This window comes from Chiloscyllium plagiosum, chromosome 6, assembly GCF_004010195.1.
Source record: "Chiloscyllium plagiosum isolate BGI_BamShark_2017 chromosome 6, ASM401019v2, whole genome shotgun sequence".
Taxonomy (NCBI): domain Eukaryota; kingdom Metazoa; phylum Chordata; class Chondrichthyes; order Orectolobiformes; family Hemiscylliidae; genus Chiloscyllium; species Chiloscyllium plagiosum.
Window position 1 is genome coordinate 113377168 of NC_057715.1, and position 17397 is coordinate 113394564.

The window sequence follows — 17397 nt, forward strand, 5'->3', positions numbered from 1 at the left end:
GGGGGGAGGGAGAGAGAGAGGCGGGGGGAGTTGGGTGGGAAGAGAGCGAGGCTGCAAATAGTGGAGGAATGCAAACGGTACGTTCTTGAATGGCTGGAGTTTTGTATTCGTTTATTGCCCATCCTTAGCTGCCCTTGAACTGAATGGCTTGCTAGGCCATTTCAGAGGACAGCTGAGAGTCAACCACATTACTGTGAGGCTGGAGTCACATGTAGGCCAGACCAGGTAAGGATGGCAGTTTCCTTCCCTGAAGGACACTAGTGAACCAGATGGGTTTTTCCTGACAGTGGTTTTATGGTCATTAGTAGATCCTTAATTCCAGAATCTTTATTGAATTCACATTCCACCATCTGTAGTGGCGGGTCCCCAGAACATTAGCTGAATTTTTCGATTAAGGGTCTGGCGATAATACCACTGGGCCATTGCCTAGGGATAGCGAGAGTGTGGGGTTGAAAAGTATTTGAGATCAGAAATCTGTGAACGGATTTGTAAAAGTTCAAAAGCACACAACACCAGGTTACAGTCCAACAGCTTTATTTGGAAGGACGAGCTTTCGGAGCGCCGCTCCATCATCGGGTTGCAGTGTTCTGAAAGCTTTTATTTCCAAATAAACCTGTTGGAATGTAACCTGGCTTTGTGTGACTTTTAACTTTGTCCACCCCAGTCCAACACTGGCACCTCCACATCATGGACTTGAAAAGGAGGGTGTGTTTTTTTTGTAAATTGTAGCATTGCTTCCAGGTTAAGTAATGTTGGCTTTGCAGCACAAACATACAAATAAGGCGTGGGAGTAGGTCATCATGGCCTCTGAATCTCCAAGACCATTCAATGAGACCCATGGCTGATCTAACTAACCCACTCTTCGGAGGGTCAGTGTGGACTTGTTGGGCCGAAGGGCATGTTTCCGCACTGTAGGTAATCTAGTTTCCATTGATTAGAGAGACCAGGACCCGAGGACACAGCCTGAGAGTAAAGGGAAGACCTTTTAGAACAGAGATATGGAGTAACTTCTTCAGCCAGAGAGTGGGGAATCTATGGAATTCATTTCCACAGAAGGCGCTGGAGGCCAAGTTATTGAAGATGCTTAAGACCGAGATAGATAGGTTCTTGATTATCAAGAGGATCAAGGGTTACGGGACGAAAGCGAGAGAATGGGGTTGAGAAACTTATCAGCCATGATTGAATGGCAAAGCCGACTTGATGGGCTGAATGGCCTAATTTCTGCTCCTTTGTCTTATGGTCTAACCCCAGCCCTCAGGTATTAGTCTGATTTAAAAAAAACAGGAAACAAAGGATAACAATTGACCAAAATGTTTACAACATGCACGTGGTTTCAATGGCTTTCCACAGGGCTCTGTTGTGGGTCCCTCGCTATTTGTGGTGTTTCTTAATGACTTCGACTTGAATGTGGGAAACAACAGAAAAATTGGCCAGGTTCTTTCCAGTGAGGAGGATGGCTATTAATGGCAGGATGATATCACTGGTTTGGTTGAGTGAGTGGAAAAATGACAAATGGAATTGAATCTTAAGAAGAGTGAGATAATGCATTCAGCGAGGGCAAATACTCAAGGTAAACAGGAGGGTATTGAGAGACCTTGGAGTACATGTTAACAGGCCCCTGAAGTTGGTAAGGAAGGTTTATGAAATATTTACATTCCTGTTCTTGTATTCAGTTCCTCGCCCAATGAAGGAATGCTGGAATTATATAAGACACAGGTTAGGCCACAGCTGGGGTTTTGTGTACAGTTCTGGTCACCACACTGCAGGAAGGTCATGATTGCTCTAAGAGATTACAGAGAATGTTGCAAGGGCTGGCAGCTATGAGGAAAAAGAACGGGGCGGCCGTGGTTATTTTCCTTAGGACAGAGGAGACTGTCAGCTCACCAGCTTCAGGTAAACTAAGGTGGGGGTCATAGGTGAGGAGATGGTCTTTGTGTTGGTGCGTAAGTGGGAGATGGGTTTGACAGCAAGATTGCCAACATTCTGCCCATCCTGAGACAGGGAAAGGGATGCAGTGACGCTCTGACAGGGGTGTGTAGTGAGTAGAAATACTGTCCCTTTTTATATATAAACCACATCGGGTTTGGAGTTGATCAAGATCAGGTGATGCTGATTGAACTTTGCATTAATTGAAAGGTTTCTTGTGCCACAGCCCCTATCTCTGAGTTAGAAGGTCTGGGATCACATCCCACCTGCTCAGAATTGCGTAATTATGTCTCTGAATAGGTTGTTTACAAATAATATTTTGATTAATTATGTGCTTTTGTAGCGCAGTGGTAATGTCCCTGTCTCTGGACCAGGAGGCCTGGGTTTAAATTCTACCTGCTCGAGTGGTGTGTGATAATATCCCTGAGCAGGTTGATTAGAGAACATGCAATGCGATTGGAAACACTGCGGTGGATAATAGATAAAGAGGGGATTTAGTGGCAATCAATTGTATGTAATATCACTTCCGGATGTTTAAAGAAAACTGTTCTCGATTTCTTTTTAACTTAGTTCCCTTCTGTGTTTCTACACTATTTTTAAATTCATTGTTATACTTCCCCTAATGTTTGTAATTTGTTGTTTGTTCATTAGGTGATTGCTTCAGATGGTGGTGGAATTATCAAACTTTTAAAAAAAAAGCTCGATTCTCCACCCATGAGGGAGGTTGGCTGCTGGAAGGGGATAGGCTCTGGAAGGGATCGTTAATGCTAAACTATAGATTTACAGTCATACCCTTGTAAATCTCTGAAAGTCTTTCTCTGCTTTATTCAACATTTGGATAACAGTCTGTTAAACTGTGGGCAAAGGTATTGTTTTCTGTCTTCGATTTTTCGGCTCATCCAGTGTGGATATTAGATGAGCAAACTGACAATATTATAACAGCATAGGAGCCAAGAGGGCTGGTTGTGAGCTAGACCAATGGATTTTATGTTGTTCCTATAGAACTGTTTAATCAAGTACAACATTGTCCATATCATAGGAATTTTACAATGTTTTACTGTTTGTACTCTAGTTAAAGAGTCATACAGCATGGAAAAAGACCCTTTGGCCCAACTCATCCATGCCAACCAGGTATCCTAAACCTGGGCATCATCTCCGAGCAAGCGATCACATATTTAGGACAGCGATGAGCAGGAATTTCTCCTCAGAACGGTTGAGGTTGGGTTGTTAAGTATATTCAAGGCTGAGATAGATGGATTTTTAATCAATAAGTGAAAGTATTGGTGAAAAGGCAGGAATTGAGCATTATCAAATCTGCCATGATCGCATTGAATGGCAGAGTCATGTCTTATGGTCTTAAATCTCGCTGAAAAGTGACACATTTTGTTGAAACTTTTTGTCTCACTTTCATCAACATTCTCTTATGAATAATGAGTAATAATGTGTAGTGGGAAGTTCCATACTGTACGGGAAGAGAGTGTTGATAAATGGACTCCCAGTTTGTAGAGTGGACAATGTACAGTTAGATAGGGCTAACAGTCAACTGCCAAACCTGGTTTAAATTGAAACCAAACCAATGGAATCTGATTGGTCAAGGCATTGCCCTGAAGAATGAATCCAAGAATAGTCATGTCCCCTTTGGGGACCTGCCTATGACCCACCTTGCTGAGAGGAGGACTAATGGTTTTAAGGTGAGACTCCACCCTCTGTCTCTGGAGGATTCCCATTTAACCTGCACCCAGTCCTGACAGGTCTTTAACCCCAGCAGCCACTGAGGAGTGGCTCAGTGAGGAGTGGTGAAGGGAATGAGGGGCTAAATTTGAGAAGCTGATGAGTCTAAGAGGGGTGAGAAAGGGGTGGGATGTTTTGGGGTGGGGAGGGGGAGTAGGTGTGAGGTGGAGAGGGGAAATGGGCCAAAGGAGACCTCAAAGGAGATCACCTCACCAACCCCCACCTCCACACCCCCTGAAATATGGGCGAAATATTGGTTGTGGTGGGATGAAGTCCTTTGGTCATTAACTGGCCACCTAAAGAACATGATAGGCCCAGGTCTTTGCCCAACCATTTTTTCTCTCCTCCACCCTCTAGCAAACGATGGTTCAAGCTGGTTGGTCTGGTGAGCAGTCAGCTGGAAAGCCACCCATTCAATTTTACATGTTCCCAGCTTCAATGCTCATGGGATGGGGAAGGGGGGTAGATAATCACCTTCTATCAAGTTAAAAATCACACAACACCAGGTTATAGTCCAACAGGTTTAATTGGAAGCACACTAGCTTTCAGAGCGACACTCCTTCATCAGGTGATTGAAGGAGCGTCGCTCCGAAAGCTTTTTAACTTTGTACACCCCAGTCCAACACCGGCATCTCCGAATCATGACCTTCTATCAAGTTAACCCTCAACTTTCTCTTCCCTCACTCCAGCCTACCTATACTGCAGTAATTTAATGACGCCTATCAATGATAGTCAATGATATGGTACTTTTTAATTATATGTTATATCTGTTTCTACATCTCAAAGTTGTTTAACATTTATGTTAGAACTGTAAGCATTTCCACTTTCTTTACATTTACAATGTGTGCTGTTTGCTGTATTTTGTCACTGATTCCTATTACTAAACATTGTTTTCATCTTATATTCCCTGTAGAAACTATGGAACATTTCCTCCTCCTTCTGATAGCTGTGCACAGTGTGGCAACAACTTCCCGACCACTGGAGTTCCATCCTTGCCAGACGGTGAGTGCCAGGAGACTTGGAGTTGAGGTTTGCTGCCTCACGTATATAGATGCAGTCACAGCAACGCAGCCGTACTTGTGGAAAATAGGAAAAGAGAAGTTTTTTTTACCCCCTTTTTATTCATTCATGGGATGATGGCATCGCTGGCTAAGAGGCAGTTAAGAGTCAATTACGTTGCTATGGGTCTGAAGTCACATGTAGGCCAGAGCAGGTGAGGATTTCCTTCCCTAAAGGGCATTAGTGAACCAGATGGGTTCTTCTGACAATCGATTTATTGTCATTATTAGACTCTTAATTCCAGATTTTTAAAAAAAATTGAATTCACATTCAACAATCTCCTCTAGTGGGATTCAAATCCGGGTCTCCAATCTATTGGATTAACAGTCTATGGACTATTTGGCACTTGACTGTCAGTCCTTATCTAATCGTACATTATCCACGGCAACACTCTACAAATTGGGAGTCTAGTTATCAACACACTGTTCCCATACTGTATGGATCTTCCTACTACACATTATTACTTGTTATTCATGAGACAATGTTGATCATCGTCTAGTGGATTAACACTCCAGTGATAATACCACTTGGCCATCACCTTCCTGTTGTGTAGAGTGTTTCTGCAGTTCAGGGTATCGCAAAGTACGTTTTAGCCAATGATGTACAGTTACTACTGTAATATAGAGAACAATTCAGCTCGACTGGATCTTACTCTGCACAATAACTATCAAATAAACTGGGTTCCTCTCTTTGAAGTGTTGGTTGAGGGTTAAATATTGGCCAGAACTCTGGGGAGAGGCCCCATGATCTTCTTCACAATAATGCTGTAGAATCCGTTTTCATATCCACAGAGAAAAGCAGAGGGGATTTTGGTTTAAAATCTCACCTAAAGCGCTGATCTGCATCTGTGCAGTATCCTTGTGTGGTATTGCACTGGGAGTGTCAGCTTCAAATACTGTGCCCCCTGGTGTTGGAACTTGTAAACTGCTGACAGTTCTCTCAGCCGCCATTTGTATAAAAAGACGGGTGAAACGGAATTGAGAAAGGCTTATGGTGCAGAAGGAGGCCATTCGGCCCAGTATCCTCCTCAAAGGAGCATCGTTACCTAGTGCCATTCTCTTGCCTTTTCTCCATATTCTTACGCATTTATTTAATCCAAGTAATTGTCCAATTGTGAATGCCTCAATTGAACAGGAAGTATTTCTAGAAAGGAAGACTTCTGTCCACACTTTGGCTAAAATGAGGACTGCAGATGCTGGAGATTAACGTTGAGAGTGTGGTGCTGGAAAAGCACAGCTGGTCAGGCTGCATCTGAGGAGCAGGGAAAATCGACGTTTCGGGAAAAAGCCCTTCAACAGGAATTCCTGATGAAAGGCTTTTGCTCGAAACGTCTATTCTCCTGCTCCTCGGATGCTGCCTGACCTGCTATGCTTTTCCAACACCACACTCTCGACTTCTGTCCGCATTCACTATTCTCAGATGATCCCTTAATTAGGAAACCATTTCATCACTGGTTTATTTGCAAAGAGCTAGATTTAAGGCATATTGAACCTGCAGGATTGAATCTAGCATTATGGTACAGGGAGATAATAACAAAGTAAAGTTACTCCAGCGATTGCTAAGACCTTGGGTATAATTAAAACCTTACTTTGAAAACATTGAGGCCTAGTTTGAAGAGCTGACTTTGAGCAGTAGTGTAGCAGTCATATTATCATGTCTGTGCAGTAACCGAGAGATTGACTGCTCTGAATAGTCAGTTCTAGTCCTGGACCTAAATTCACAGGACTACTTTCTCGAGGTACAAGGGATAATCTCATGGGGATGGGAGCTTGTACTCATGGTAATATTTCTGTCCTTGGCCTCCTGCCATGTTCTGGTGAAGCCCAGTGCAGACTGCAGAAATTTATTCATTCATGGGATGAGGGCATTGCTGATTAGGCCAGCATTTAGTGCCCATTCCTAATTGCCCAGTGGTCAATGAAGAATTGATCTGGTTGCCATGGGTCTGGAGTCCTATGTAAGCCAGAACTGGGTAAGGATAGTAGATTTCCTTTCCTAATAAAAAGAAGTGGATTTTTATGACAATCGGTAAAAGTGACATGGACACCATGAGACTAACTTTTTTTAATTCCAGATTTTAATTTAATTAAATTTCCAGTAGCTGCCATGGGGTGATTTGAGTCCATGCCTCCACAATGTTAGCCTAACTCGTCCAGTAATGTTAGCACTGCACCACTGCCTTCCCAGATCTCTAGCACCTTGTATATGGTGCTTCGACACATCCAGATTTCAAGCCACAACATTGAGTTCAACAAGTTCAGAGAATAAACACTGTCCTCCAATTTGAGGTTCACTAACCTCCTGTATGAAAGCTTTCCAAAAAATCCACATACACCACATCCACTGGTTCTCTCTTTTCTACTCAGCTAGTAACATCCTTAAAAGGAACTTTCCACCAGTTTGTCAAAACTGATTTCCCTCCTTTAAATCCATATTGACTCTGCCCCAGGAGAAAGTGAGGACTGCAGGTGCTGGAGATCAGAGTCAAAAAGTGTGGCGCTGGAAAAGCACAGCCGGTCAGGCAGCTACTGACGAGCAGAAGAGTTGACATTTCAAGCATAAGCTCTTCATCAGGAATGAGCTTATGTCAGAAATGTCGACTCTTCTGCTCCTCGGATGTTGCCACACTGGCTGCGCTTTTCCGGTGCCACACTTTTTGACCTTGACTCTGCCCCACCCTACCATTATTTTTAAAATACCAGTTATGCAGAGCTTTGTCATAGGTTGTAGTATTTCCCTTACTACTGACACTTACTACTGACAGTTCTGTAGTGCCCTATTTCTCTCTCCCTTCTTTCTTAAATGCTGGGGTAATATTTATAATCTTCCAACATGCAGGCACTATTCCAGAATCTATAGCATTTTGAAAGATGATCACCACTGCACCCATTAGCTTGATAGTCAACTCTTTCAACACTCTAGGGTGGAGAACATCTGGTTCTAGGGAGTTGTCAACTTTCAGTCCCACTAATTCCTCCAGCTCAACTTTTTTTTTAATAACTTTTTTTTCATTTCCTTATTCTCATCAGTCCCTTGGACTGTCATTTCTCTGGAAGATTTTATGCATCATCTTCTGTGAAGGTAGAAACAGTTATTATTTAGCTTCTGTGCTACAACCTGCTTCCCTGCTGATTCACATCCTGTCTGCCTGTAATAGACCCACATTTGCCTCTGTTAATCTTTTCCTTTTCACATAGCTATAGAAGCCTTTACCATCTATTTTATGTTCTTTGCTACTATATATTCTATTCCCCCTTTGTTTATCAGTTTCTTGGCTTTCCTTTGCTGAATTCTTAAGTGCTCCCAGTCTTCAGGTTTTACATTTTTTGACAACTCTATAAACGTCTCCTTTGACCTAATGCAACCTTGAACTTATTTTGTTGGCCAAGATTAACTCTCTTTGTCTCTTGGGGCTTTATGCTTTACAGGAATGTATGTTGCAAACCATGCATAATTCTTCAAATACTTTCAATGTATTTTCCCAACGCACTGCAGCCAATCTACCTGTCAACCCTTCAAAGTTTTCCTGCCTCAGATTTAAGACACTCATTGGGATCAAACTACCCTATGACATTATGTTTGAAGACATTCTGCCATATTATGGTCACTCTTCCCTAAAGATTTTTTTACAACAAGATTGATTAGCCCTTTCTCATTGCACGCTACCAAATCTAACGTAGCCAGTTCTCTTATTGGTTCCTGTCCTTGAAAACCATCTCACACACATTGCAGAAATTTGTCCTCCTCAGAATTGGTGCTCATTAGATTCACCCAGTCTATGTATAGAGTTAAGTCACCCATGATTACTGCATTACCTTGTGACAATAATGGTCGTTCATTCATTCTTTGCTGCCTGCATCTCTACTTTTCTGATTTATACAACACCCCACGTTATCAATTTCCATTTATTTTGACACCCATTGCCATTCATTAGCTCCACTGAAGGAGATCAATCATCCTAAGCAAGGGCCTCCATTTCATGGAGAGAATGCAATGGAGATTTAACACGCTACTTCCTGGGATGGAGTGACTATCCCATGGAAAGAGATTGAGGTATCTAGACTTGTATTTTCTGGGTGATTTCACTGAAGCTTGCAAAGTTCATTAAAAGGCTAGACCGTGTGGGTAAAGAAAGGATTTTTCCTCAGAGCTGTTGGGGTGGTCTAGAACGATGGGATACAGCCTCAGGATTAGGCCATTTCACTTCGAGAGGAAAACAGTTGATGAACCTTTGGAATTCACAACCGCAGGGGACTGTAGCAGCTCATGAAGTTCAAGACAAATACAAGTAATGAGAGAATGTGGGTATAGGTGGAAATGGCATTGGAATAGATAATCAACCATGATCTAGAATAATGGAGTAAACTCAAAGGGCTGAATGGCCTATTTCTGTTCCTATTTGTTATGTTCACTGGGAAATGTCCCTTTGTTGTTAGCCTACAACGGAAGACAATAATGTCAGTAGCACCCTCATATTTAAGACTTAAGAGCTCACACCTATCAGAGGGGACCCCCTTTCTCTAGAAAGAGAAAGATTAGAGGTAACTTACTTCTGGTGATATCGGTAGTGAGCATCAATACAAGCTGGTCATTAGCCAACCCATTCGGGAATTCAGAAGGGAAGTATGCCAGAAGTTTATGGAGCCAGGTAGGTGGGAGGAGTTGGAATGTAGATGAGTCATGAGATGATTGAATGGTGGGACATGTTCGGGGGGCTGCCTATTGTTTGAAACAAGAGGTTAAGATTTGGAGCACATACCCAGTTGACTCAGTGGTTAGCACTGTTGCCTCAGCACCAGGGATCTAGGTTCGATTCCAACCTTGGGTGACTGTCTGCGTGGAGTTTGTATGCTCTCCCCATGTCTGCTGAGTGCCCCGGTTTCTTCCCACACTCCAAAGATGTGCGAATTAGATGAATTGGACATAACAGATTACCCTGTAGGTTTTAAGGCTGTGTAGGTTAAGTGTTAGACATGGAAAATGCAGGGTTACAGGAATGGGACAGGTCTGGATGGGATGCTCTTTGGAGGGTTGGCATGGACTTGTTGGACTGAATGGCCTGTTTCCACACTGTAGGGATTCTGTGAATATCACAAGGAGTACTGATGGCATAGATGCATTTCAGGGAGTGCTGGCTGAACACATGTGAGAGAGAAACAAGTAGATGATTATGTTTGTGAGGTTAGGTAGGAAAAGGCTGATGGGGACTGGCCATTTGGGCTGAATATAGAGTCATACAGCAAGGAAACAGACCCTTTCGTCCAACCTATCCATGCTGGCCAAGTTTTCCAAGCTGAACTAGTCCCCTTTTCTTCCATTTAACCCATATCCCTCTAAACCTTTCCTATTCATGTACCTGTCCAAATGCTTTTTAAATGTTGGAACTGTCCCTGCACCTACCACTTCCTCTGGCAGTACATTTCACATATGAACCACCCTCTGTGTGAAAAATTTGCCCCTCAAGTCCCTTTTCAACCTTTCTCCTCTCACTTTAAAATTACACCCTCTCGTTTTGAGCTGTCCTACCCCAGGGAAAAGGCCTTTGCTGTTTATCCAATCCGTACCCCTTATGATTTTGTAAACCTCTATAAAATCACCCCTCAACGTCCTTTGCTTCGGTGATAAAAGTCCCAGACTTTCCAGTCCATATTTATACCTCAAACAGTCCATTCCCGCCAACATCCTGGTAAATCTTTTCTGAACCCTGTCCAATTTAATAATCTCCTTCCTATAACAGGGCGACCACAACTGGACATAGTACTCCAAACGTGGCCACACCAATGTCCTGTACAATTCAACATGACAACTCAAGTCCTGAAGTGAAAGAGTTTTGGAGATTGAAGTAAGAAGGAAGGTTGAGCGCTGTGTCCTGTGCTGTGAATTGACAGCATCAATCAGCACATAATGTTCACAGACTGACAGTGGTTGCTTTTGTGTAAAATGAAACCCAATACAAATATGACACAGCTTAATGCAAAATAATATGGTTCATGTAATTGAGATTTTGGTGAGGAAGCAATGCATGAAACAATGTTGAGTAACAGTTGGGGAATACCGGAGAGTATATACAATGCCATTTCATTGCAGTGGACCTGTTAACAATTAAAACAGGATGTTGGTTGTGTTGAAATTGGGTCATTAGATTCCTGGATAGGTTTCACTTGGAAAGAAAGGCTTGCATTCAGACAGTGTCTTTTGTCACCACGAGATGTGCTGAAATATTTTACAGCCCATTAAAATGTTTTATTGAAGGATTGATTATTGTTGTTCGTAGATCCTTGCAAGTGGGTCGCAGGTAGATATGATAGTGTAGAAGGTGTTTGGTATGCTTTCCTTTATTGGTCAGAGCATTGAGTATAGTAGGTGGAAGGTCATGTTGTAATATTGGAAACACAACAGTCAGGTCCCCCTGCACAGAGGTATGATGATGACTAATAGCTACCTTTTAGGTTGAGCACTAAAGACTGAGTGGGATACTGGGGAGAACTTATGAGCTCTTCTTTGTGGTGTCAATGTTCAGGTGAATCCAATAGATACCAGAGCACACGGGGCATGGATGGGAAGAGCTGAGAGATGAGATGTGAGGTTGCGGAGACCCTTCTGTCCAGTGTCCTCGGCCAATGTTCAGCATCCATCCAGAAGATTTGCAATAGGCCTATCAGAAATCATGTCATGTAACTACCTTTCAACTCCAGACTATTAAGTGACAGTCCAGCAGCTGCCATGGTGGGATTTAACTCTGTGTTCCCAGGGTAATGGCCCAGATCGCTGGATTATTCAACCAATGATTTTCTAACTTATCACCATCCTTATTTCCCCCCGTCCCCTCCAATGTCTGTTACCCAGACATTCTCCTGATGTGTCTCGATAGACACAGATATACAGCACGGAAACCAACCCTTTGGACCAACTTGTCCATTCCAATCAGATATCCCAACCTAATCTAGTCCCATTTGCCAGCACTTGGTCCATATCCCTCTAAACCCTTCCAATTCATATACCCATCCAAATGCCTTTTAAATGTTGCAATTGTACCAGCCACCACCACCACTTCCTCTGGCAGCTCATTCCATACACGCACCACCCTCTGCGTGAAAAAGCTGCCCCTTAGATCCATTTAAAATTTTTCCCCTTTCACCCTAAACCTATGTCCTCTAATTTGACTCCCCAACCCCAGTGAAAAGACCTTTGTTTATTTACCCTATCCATGCCCCTCATAGTTTTATAAACCTCTATAAGGTCACCCCTCAGCCTCCGACACTCCAGGGAAAACAGCCCCAGCCTGCTCAGCCTCTCCCTAAAGCTCAAATCCTCCAACCCTGGCAACATCCTTGTAAATCTTTTCTGAACTGCCTTTCCAGAATGCAGCACCTCACATTTATCTAAATTAAACTCCCATCTGCCACTCCTCAGTCCATTGGCCCATCTGGTCAAGATCCCATTGTACTCTGAGGTAACCTTCTTGATGTCAAACTCTGTTCCGTAATACTTCCGTAAAGGATGTTGAGATGTTCCATTTGTTAAAAGGTGCTGCATCAGTGGAAGTTGTTGTAAAGTGCTCTGGAACTTTCTGACCAATGGTTTCTCAAAACCTGGATGTTGTGACAAATTCCGAGAAGGAGATGCCTCTTGGGAGTTCATTTAGTGCACTTTGGCTGCACTCAAAAAGTAGTTAGGGGAGCATTGGTCTTGAGGTGGTGGCTATAAAAATATCAGCCCTTCTTTCCACATTTCTTTCTGACAGCAGAATTTTCTGTTTTAAATGACCAAAGCAGATGTTATCACTTTGTTACAACTGTGTGAATAGCTCAGAGATGCTAAAGAGTGAAGTCCAGACAATATCAGCTGACAGACCGTGGGTGTAACAGAACTGAGGAGTTGCACTTTATAATGGGACACCTTCAGTGAGATGTGTAACCAGGTCTACCCCTCTCTTTCTAAAGGCAAAAAATTGAGTGATGCCAAACCTGGTTTTTAAAAGCCAGTGGACTGCAGGCAGAAAGGAAAGAGGGGTTGGGGGGGGGGGGGGTGGAGAGGACAAGGTGAAGCCATCTAATGCATATCAGGCACAGTTTGGATTTGCAAATTGTGTATAACTCAAATTTGTCCTTTTTGTTTTCCCCTTTCTCCTTTTTTAGGTAGAGGCAGAAGCATTATGCCAGAATAGAGACCTTAACATAATCCCCACAGGTCTCCCTTTCGACATATGGAAACTGGATTTATCTGTTAATCGCATTAAGAGGCTGACAATGGAGAATCTGACTCTCTACCACTTCATTCAGTACCTGGATTTACAATCCAACCGCCTGGAGTTTATCCAACCAGGGACCTTTGCCAGTCTGTCTCACCTGGAGGTGCTTAACCTCGCAAACAACCTCTTGGATCTCAGCAAATATGGCCTCGGCAGGTTACCGTATGTGAAAAGGCTGGAGCTATCGGGTAACAGTTTGTACACTGATGTTGTTGAGGATTTTCTGAAAGAGGCCCCCTTGCTCGAGGAGCTGTCCTTGGCTAGGAACAGCATCACCAAACTCTCGGACCACACCTTCCGAGGATCCCCCTCTTTGACCCACGTAAACCTACAGCACAACATCATCATTGAGATCGAGTCGGGGGCGTTTCAGTCGCTCTCCAATCTGTCTGTGCTTGATCTGGCCATGAACTCCATACCCTGTATCTCTGACTTCGACCTCAAGCAACTTCAGGTGCTGAACTTGAGCAAGAACAGCATTGAACACTTCCTCATGGCTGAATCTGAGGAGGAGTACTCTCTGCAATGGTTGGATCTCAGTGACAATAATTTGCTCTATTTTCCCCTCTTTCCCAAGAGGAACCGCCTCCAGCACCTCGACCTCTCACGGAATTCACTTCAAGGGCTGTCCCCACCGCCCTCCCACCTGGAAGGGAGCCTGAATCGGAATTTGCAGACAAACGTGACCAAGTCCTCTCTCTCACTGCACTTGACTGAATTGGTCTACTTGGACCTGAGCTACAATGAGATAACCTCCATCCCATGGGAATTCTTCCGAAACATGAACTCCTTGAGGTTCCTCAACCTCAGCAGGAACTGCCTGCACAGTTTCGTCATCGGTGAGGCCAACATGCTGAACTTGCTGGTCAACCTCGACTTGAGTTCCAACGCATTACTGAACCTTTCACTGGCCTGGGGCAGCCTCAGCTTCCTGGAACACTTGCACCTTCAAGACAACCACCTACAGAATCTACCTTCCAATACCTTCAGGGGCCTGAACAGAATTCAGATCATTAGCCTTCATAACAACAATGTCAACATTTGTTGGGGCACCCATTGGCCTGAGGACCATGAGAATGGGTGCACAAGTTTCTCCCGAATCAATACACTCAGGTATTTATATCTGCGCAACAACAACATTAAGCACTTGCCTCCTCATGCTTTTCATCAGACTCCACTTGTGGAGTTGGACCTGTCCTTGAATCCTGGAATGAGCATTCATCCTGAGGCTCTATCTGATCTGGAGGCTTCATTGACCAACTTGTCTTTGAAAGGCAACAGGCTTCTCTCGTTGGGCGTGAACCTGTCACGTTTTTCCAATCTCCGGACGCTGGATGTGTCTGAGAACCAGTTGACTGAGCTTGCCATCTCCAGCAGGAGCTTGTCGCTAGAAACCGTGGATCTGCGCAACAATCAGTTCAGCACCTTGCAGCAAACCTCCATGGAGCTGCTGAACAGGACCCTACGTACCCTGCTGCTCTCTGGCAACCCATTTGACTGCTGCCGGACGACTGAGGTTCGGTGGCTGGCCTGGGTCGATGTCCCAGACAAACGGTCAGTGCTGTGCCATTACCAGACCAAAGATGGATACTCGCAAGCGCAATTGTTTAGCCCACGGCCCAGCCTCTGCCAGGACGGCACACGAGACTGGGCGACATGGAGTCTCTTGTTGCTGGTATTGATGATTGTAATATTTCTCACCATTGTCGTAGCTCTGGGTTGCTGCCTGGCACGGAGGCAGAAGGTCAAAGGGATGTTCTTGCACCATGTAAAAGCCTAGGCAATGTGCTTGCTCTTTTCTTCGTCAATGTTTAAATGAAGCGAAGTGAGGAGAATAAACATTTTACATAATCTGCGTATCAGATGGCCATCACAACCAAAGGGGTTTCGTAAAGAAGGCCAGGCATTTTGCACTGGCTTTTCCCATCTTTTGGAAGTTGGTCTTCTCCTCAAACCAAGGGGTTCGCAGTACCCAGCAATTCACAGAAGCACCCCCCCCCCCAAGTAAATCAATTTCAGACTAGATCGCTGACACTAGATTACTTCCCTCACAGAGTGATTATGAGAACAGTGGCCTTCAAAGGTAGGATAACCATGGATCCGTCTTACGTCTGTAAGGTCTGCCCCAACTGCTCATGATTAACGGCACAGTTGATCAGGTAACACATTATGGTGGAAGCGAGCTCAATAATAATTTTAGTACAATCGTAACAAATGAAGGAAAAATGTTTACAGCGCTACACGGAAAGGGTAGGATTGCATCACTTGCATCAAACTTTCTGGGAGGTGTCACAGGCCCAACGACCCAAATGGCCTCCTTTTGGTAGTTTCTCATTTTGCATTAAGCTGGTTCACCCATCCTCATTGTTTTAAAAAATCTGTTAGAGAGAACTGTTTGAGTTGATGATGGGATTATAGACTGGATTAGAGTAGAGGATCTTGAGTCTAGAAGAGAGTGGATGCTGCCTGAACTGCTGTGCTCTTCCAGCACCACTAATCCAGAATCTGGTTTCCAGCGTCTGCAGTCATTGCTTTTACCTCGGAAAATCAACACTTCAGGCAAAAGCCCTTCATCAGGAAGGTCCTGAATTCAGTCTGCAACAAACTCAAAGTCTAAATTTCCTATTCAGTCTTCTCCACCTTTTGTGAGGTGGAGAAAAACAAATCTTTTGCTCTGGATCATTATTCAACGAGCAGGAAGGAATGGGATTTGCAGACTGGGTTAGGTGAATAAGGGGTTGCCTATGTTCGTATGTTGCGTAAGATACCAATTGCGCCAAATGGCCTTTTTCTCTGTTGTGCATTTTCTCCCATTCTGTCTCTTTTTGGAAGTGGCACTGTTGATAACAATCAGCTGGTGATACCACCCCACTGTCAAATTACCAAGCAATTCCTGACACCTAGGCTCTTTCGGTAGTCCCCACATTCACAGATGCCAATTCGATTCATTCCATGCGATAGCATGAAACAGTTGAAAGCACTGCAGAGTCACCTTGAAGAACATTTCAGCAATAGTACAGAAGACTTGTCCTCCAGAACCTGCTGCACCCCTGGACGAGCTGTTCCAGTACAGCCACAACATTGGCATCTACCAGGTATTATCCAATATTACCAGTCCACAAAAAGCAGGGTAAACCCAACTTGGCCAATTACCAAAACATCACTGTACTCTCAATAATTAGTAAAATAATGGAAAGTGTCAGTTACAGTGCTGTAAAGTGACAGGAGTTCCTCTGGGTAGTGTCCTAGGCCCAACCATCTTCGGCTGCTTCATCAATGACCTTCCCTCCATAATAAGGTCAGAAATAGGATGTTAGTTGATTTGCGTAATATTCAGTACCATTTGAAACTGCTGAGATACTGAAGCATTACATGTTCAATTGCAGCAAGACTTGGACAATATCCAGGCTTGGGCAGATAAGTAGCAACCAGACTCCACACATGCCAGGCAATTACTATTTCCAGTGAGAGACAATCTAGCCATTGTATCTTGACATGAGTGGCATTACCATCACTGAATTTCCCACTATCAACATCTTGGGGGTTACCATTGATCAGAAACTGGACTGGCCTAGCCATATAAATACAGTGGCTGCAAAGGTTAAGAATCCTGCAGCAAGCAACTCACCTCCCAACTTCCCAAAACCTGTCCACCATCCACAAGGCACAAGTCAGGAGTGTGATGGAATATTTTCCACCTTGCCTGGATGGGGGCAGCTCCAACAACACTCAAGAAGCTTGACACCTTCCAGGACAAAGCAGCCCCCGCTTGTCCCCACACCCACCACCTTCCATATCCACTTCCCTCACTATCACCGATGCAAACTTTCAGCAGTGTGTACCATCTGCAAGATGCACCACAATGACTCACCGATGCTCCTCAGACAGCACCATCAAACCCATGACTTCAATCATCTAGAAGGACAAAGGCAGCAGATAGGTGGGAGCTGGACCAGCATCACGTTCCCCTCCAAGTCACACCATTCTGATTTAGAAATATGTCGCTGCTCCTTCAGTATCACTGGGTCAACATCCTGGAGTTCCCTCCCTAACGTGGGTTCCCACACCCACAGCAGGTAAAGAAGGGAACACCTTACAACCTTCTCCGCCAGGGCAATTGGAGTTCGGCAGCAAATATTAAAATATAAAAGGTTCCTCAGGGGAATCCTGTTGTTTCCCATGTGGGAGAGTCTAGGACCAAAGAGTGCAATCTCAGAATACGGAATTGCACATTTATGACAGAGATGAGGAGGCATCTCTTCTCTCTGAGGGGAGTGAACCTGTGGAATTCTTTACCACAGAGTGCTGGGTCATTAAGTATATTGAAAGCTGAGAGAGACAGATTTTTAATCAGGAAAGGAACCAAGGATTATGGGAAAAAGGCAGGAAAGTGGAGTTGAGGGTTATCAGCCATGATCTCAGTGAATGGT

General features: G+C 44.1%; 1 protein-coding gene across 5 annotated transcripts in view; it reads left to right on the top strand.

Moving 5' to 3' along the window:
• Positions 1-16540, top strand: part of lrrc32 (leucine rich repeat containing 32) — a 61179-nt gene extending 44639 nt beyond the window's left edge. For all 5 annotated transcript variants that reach the window (XM_043692452.1, XM_043692453.1, XM_043692451.1 and 2 more), the window contains 2 exons: positions 4571-4659; positions 12855-16540. In XM_043692452.1, coding sequence (XP_043548387.1) covers positions 4576-4659; positions 12855-14747 — 1977 coding nt within the window. In that variant the 5' untranslated portion in view covers positions 4571-4575 and the 3' untranslated portion in view covers positions 14748-16540. The remainder of the gene's footprint in view (positions 1-4570; positions 4660-12854) is intronic.
• Positions 16541-17397: the final 857 nt, after the last annotated feature.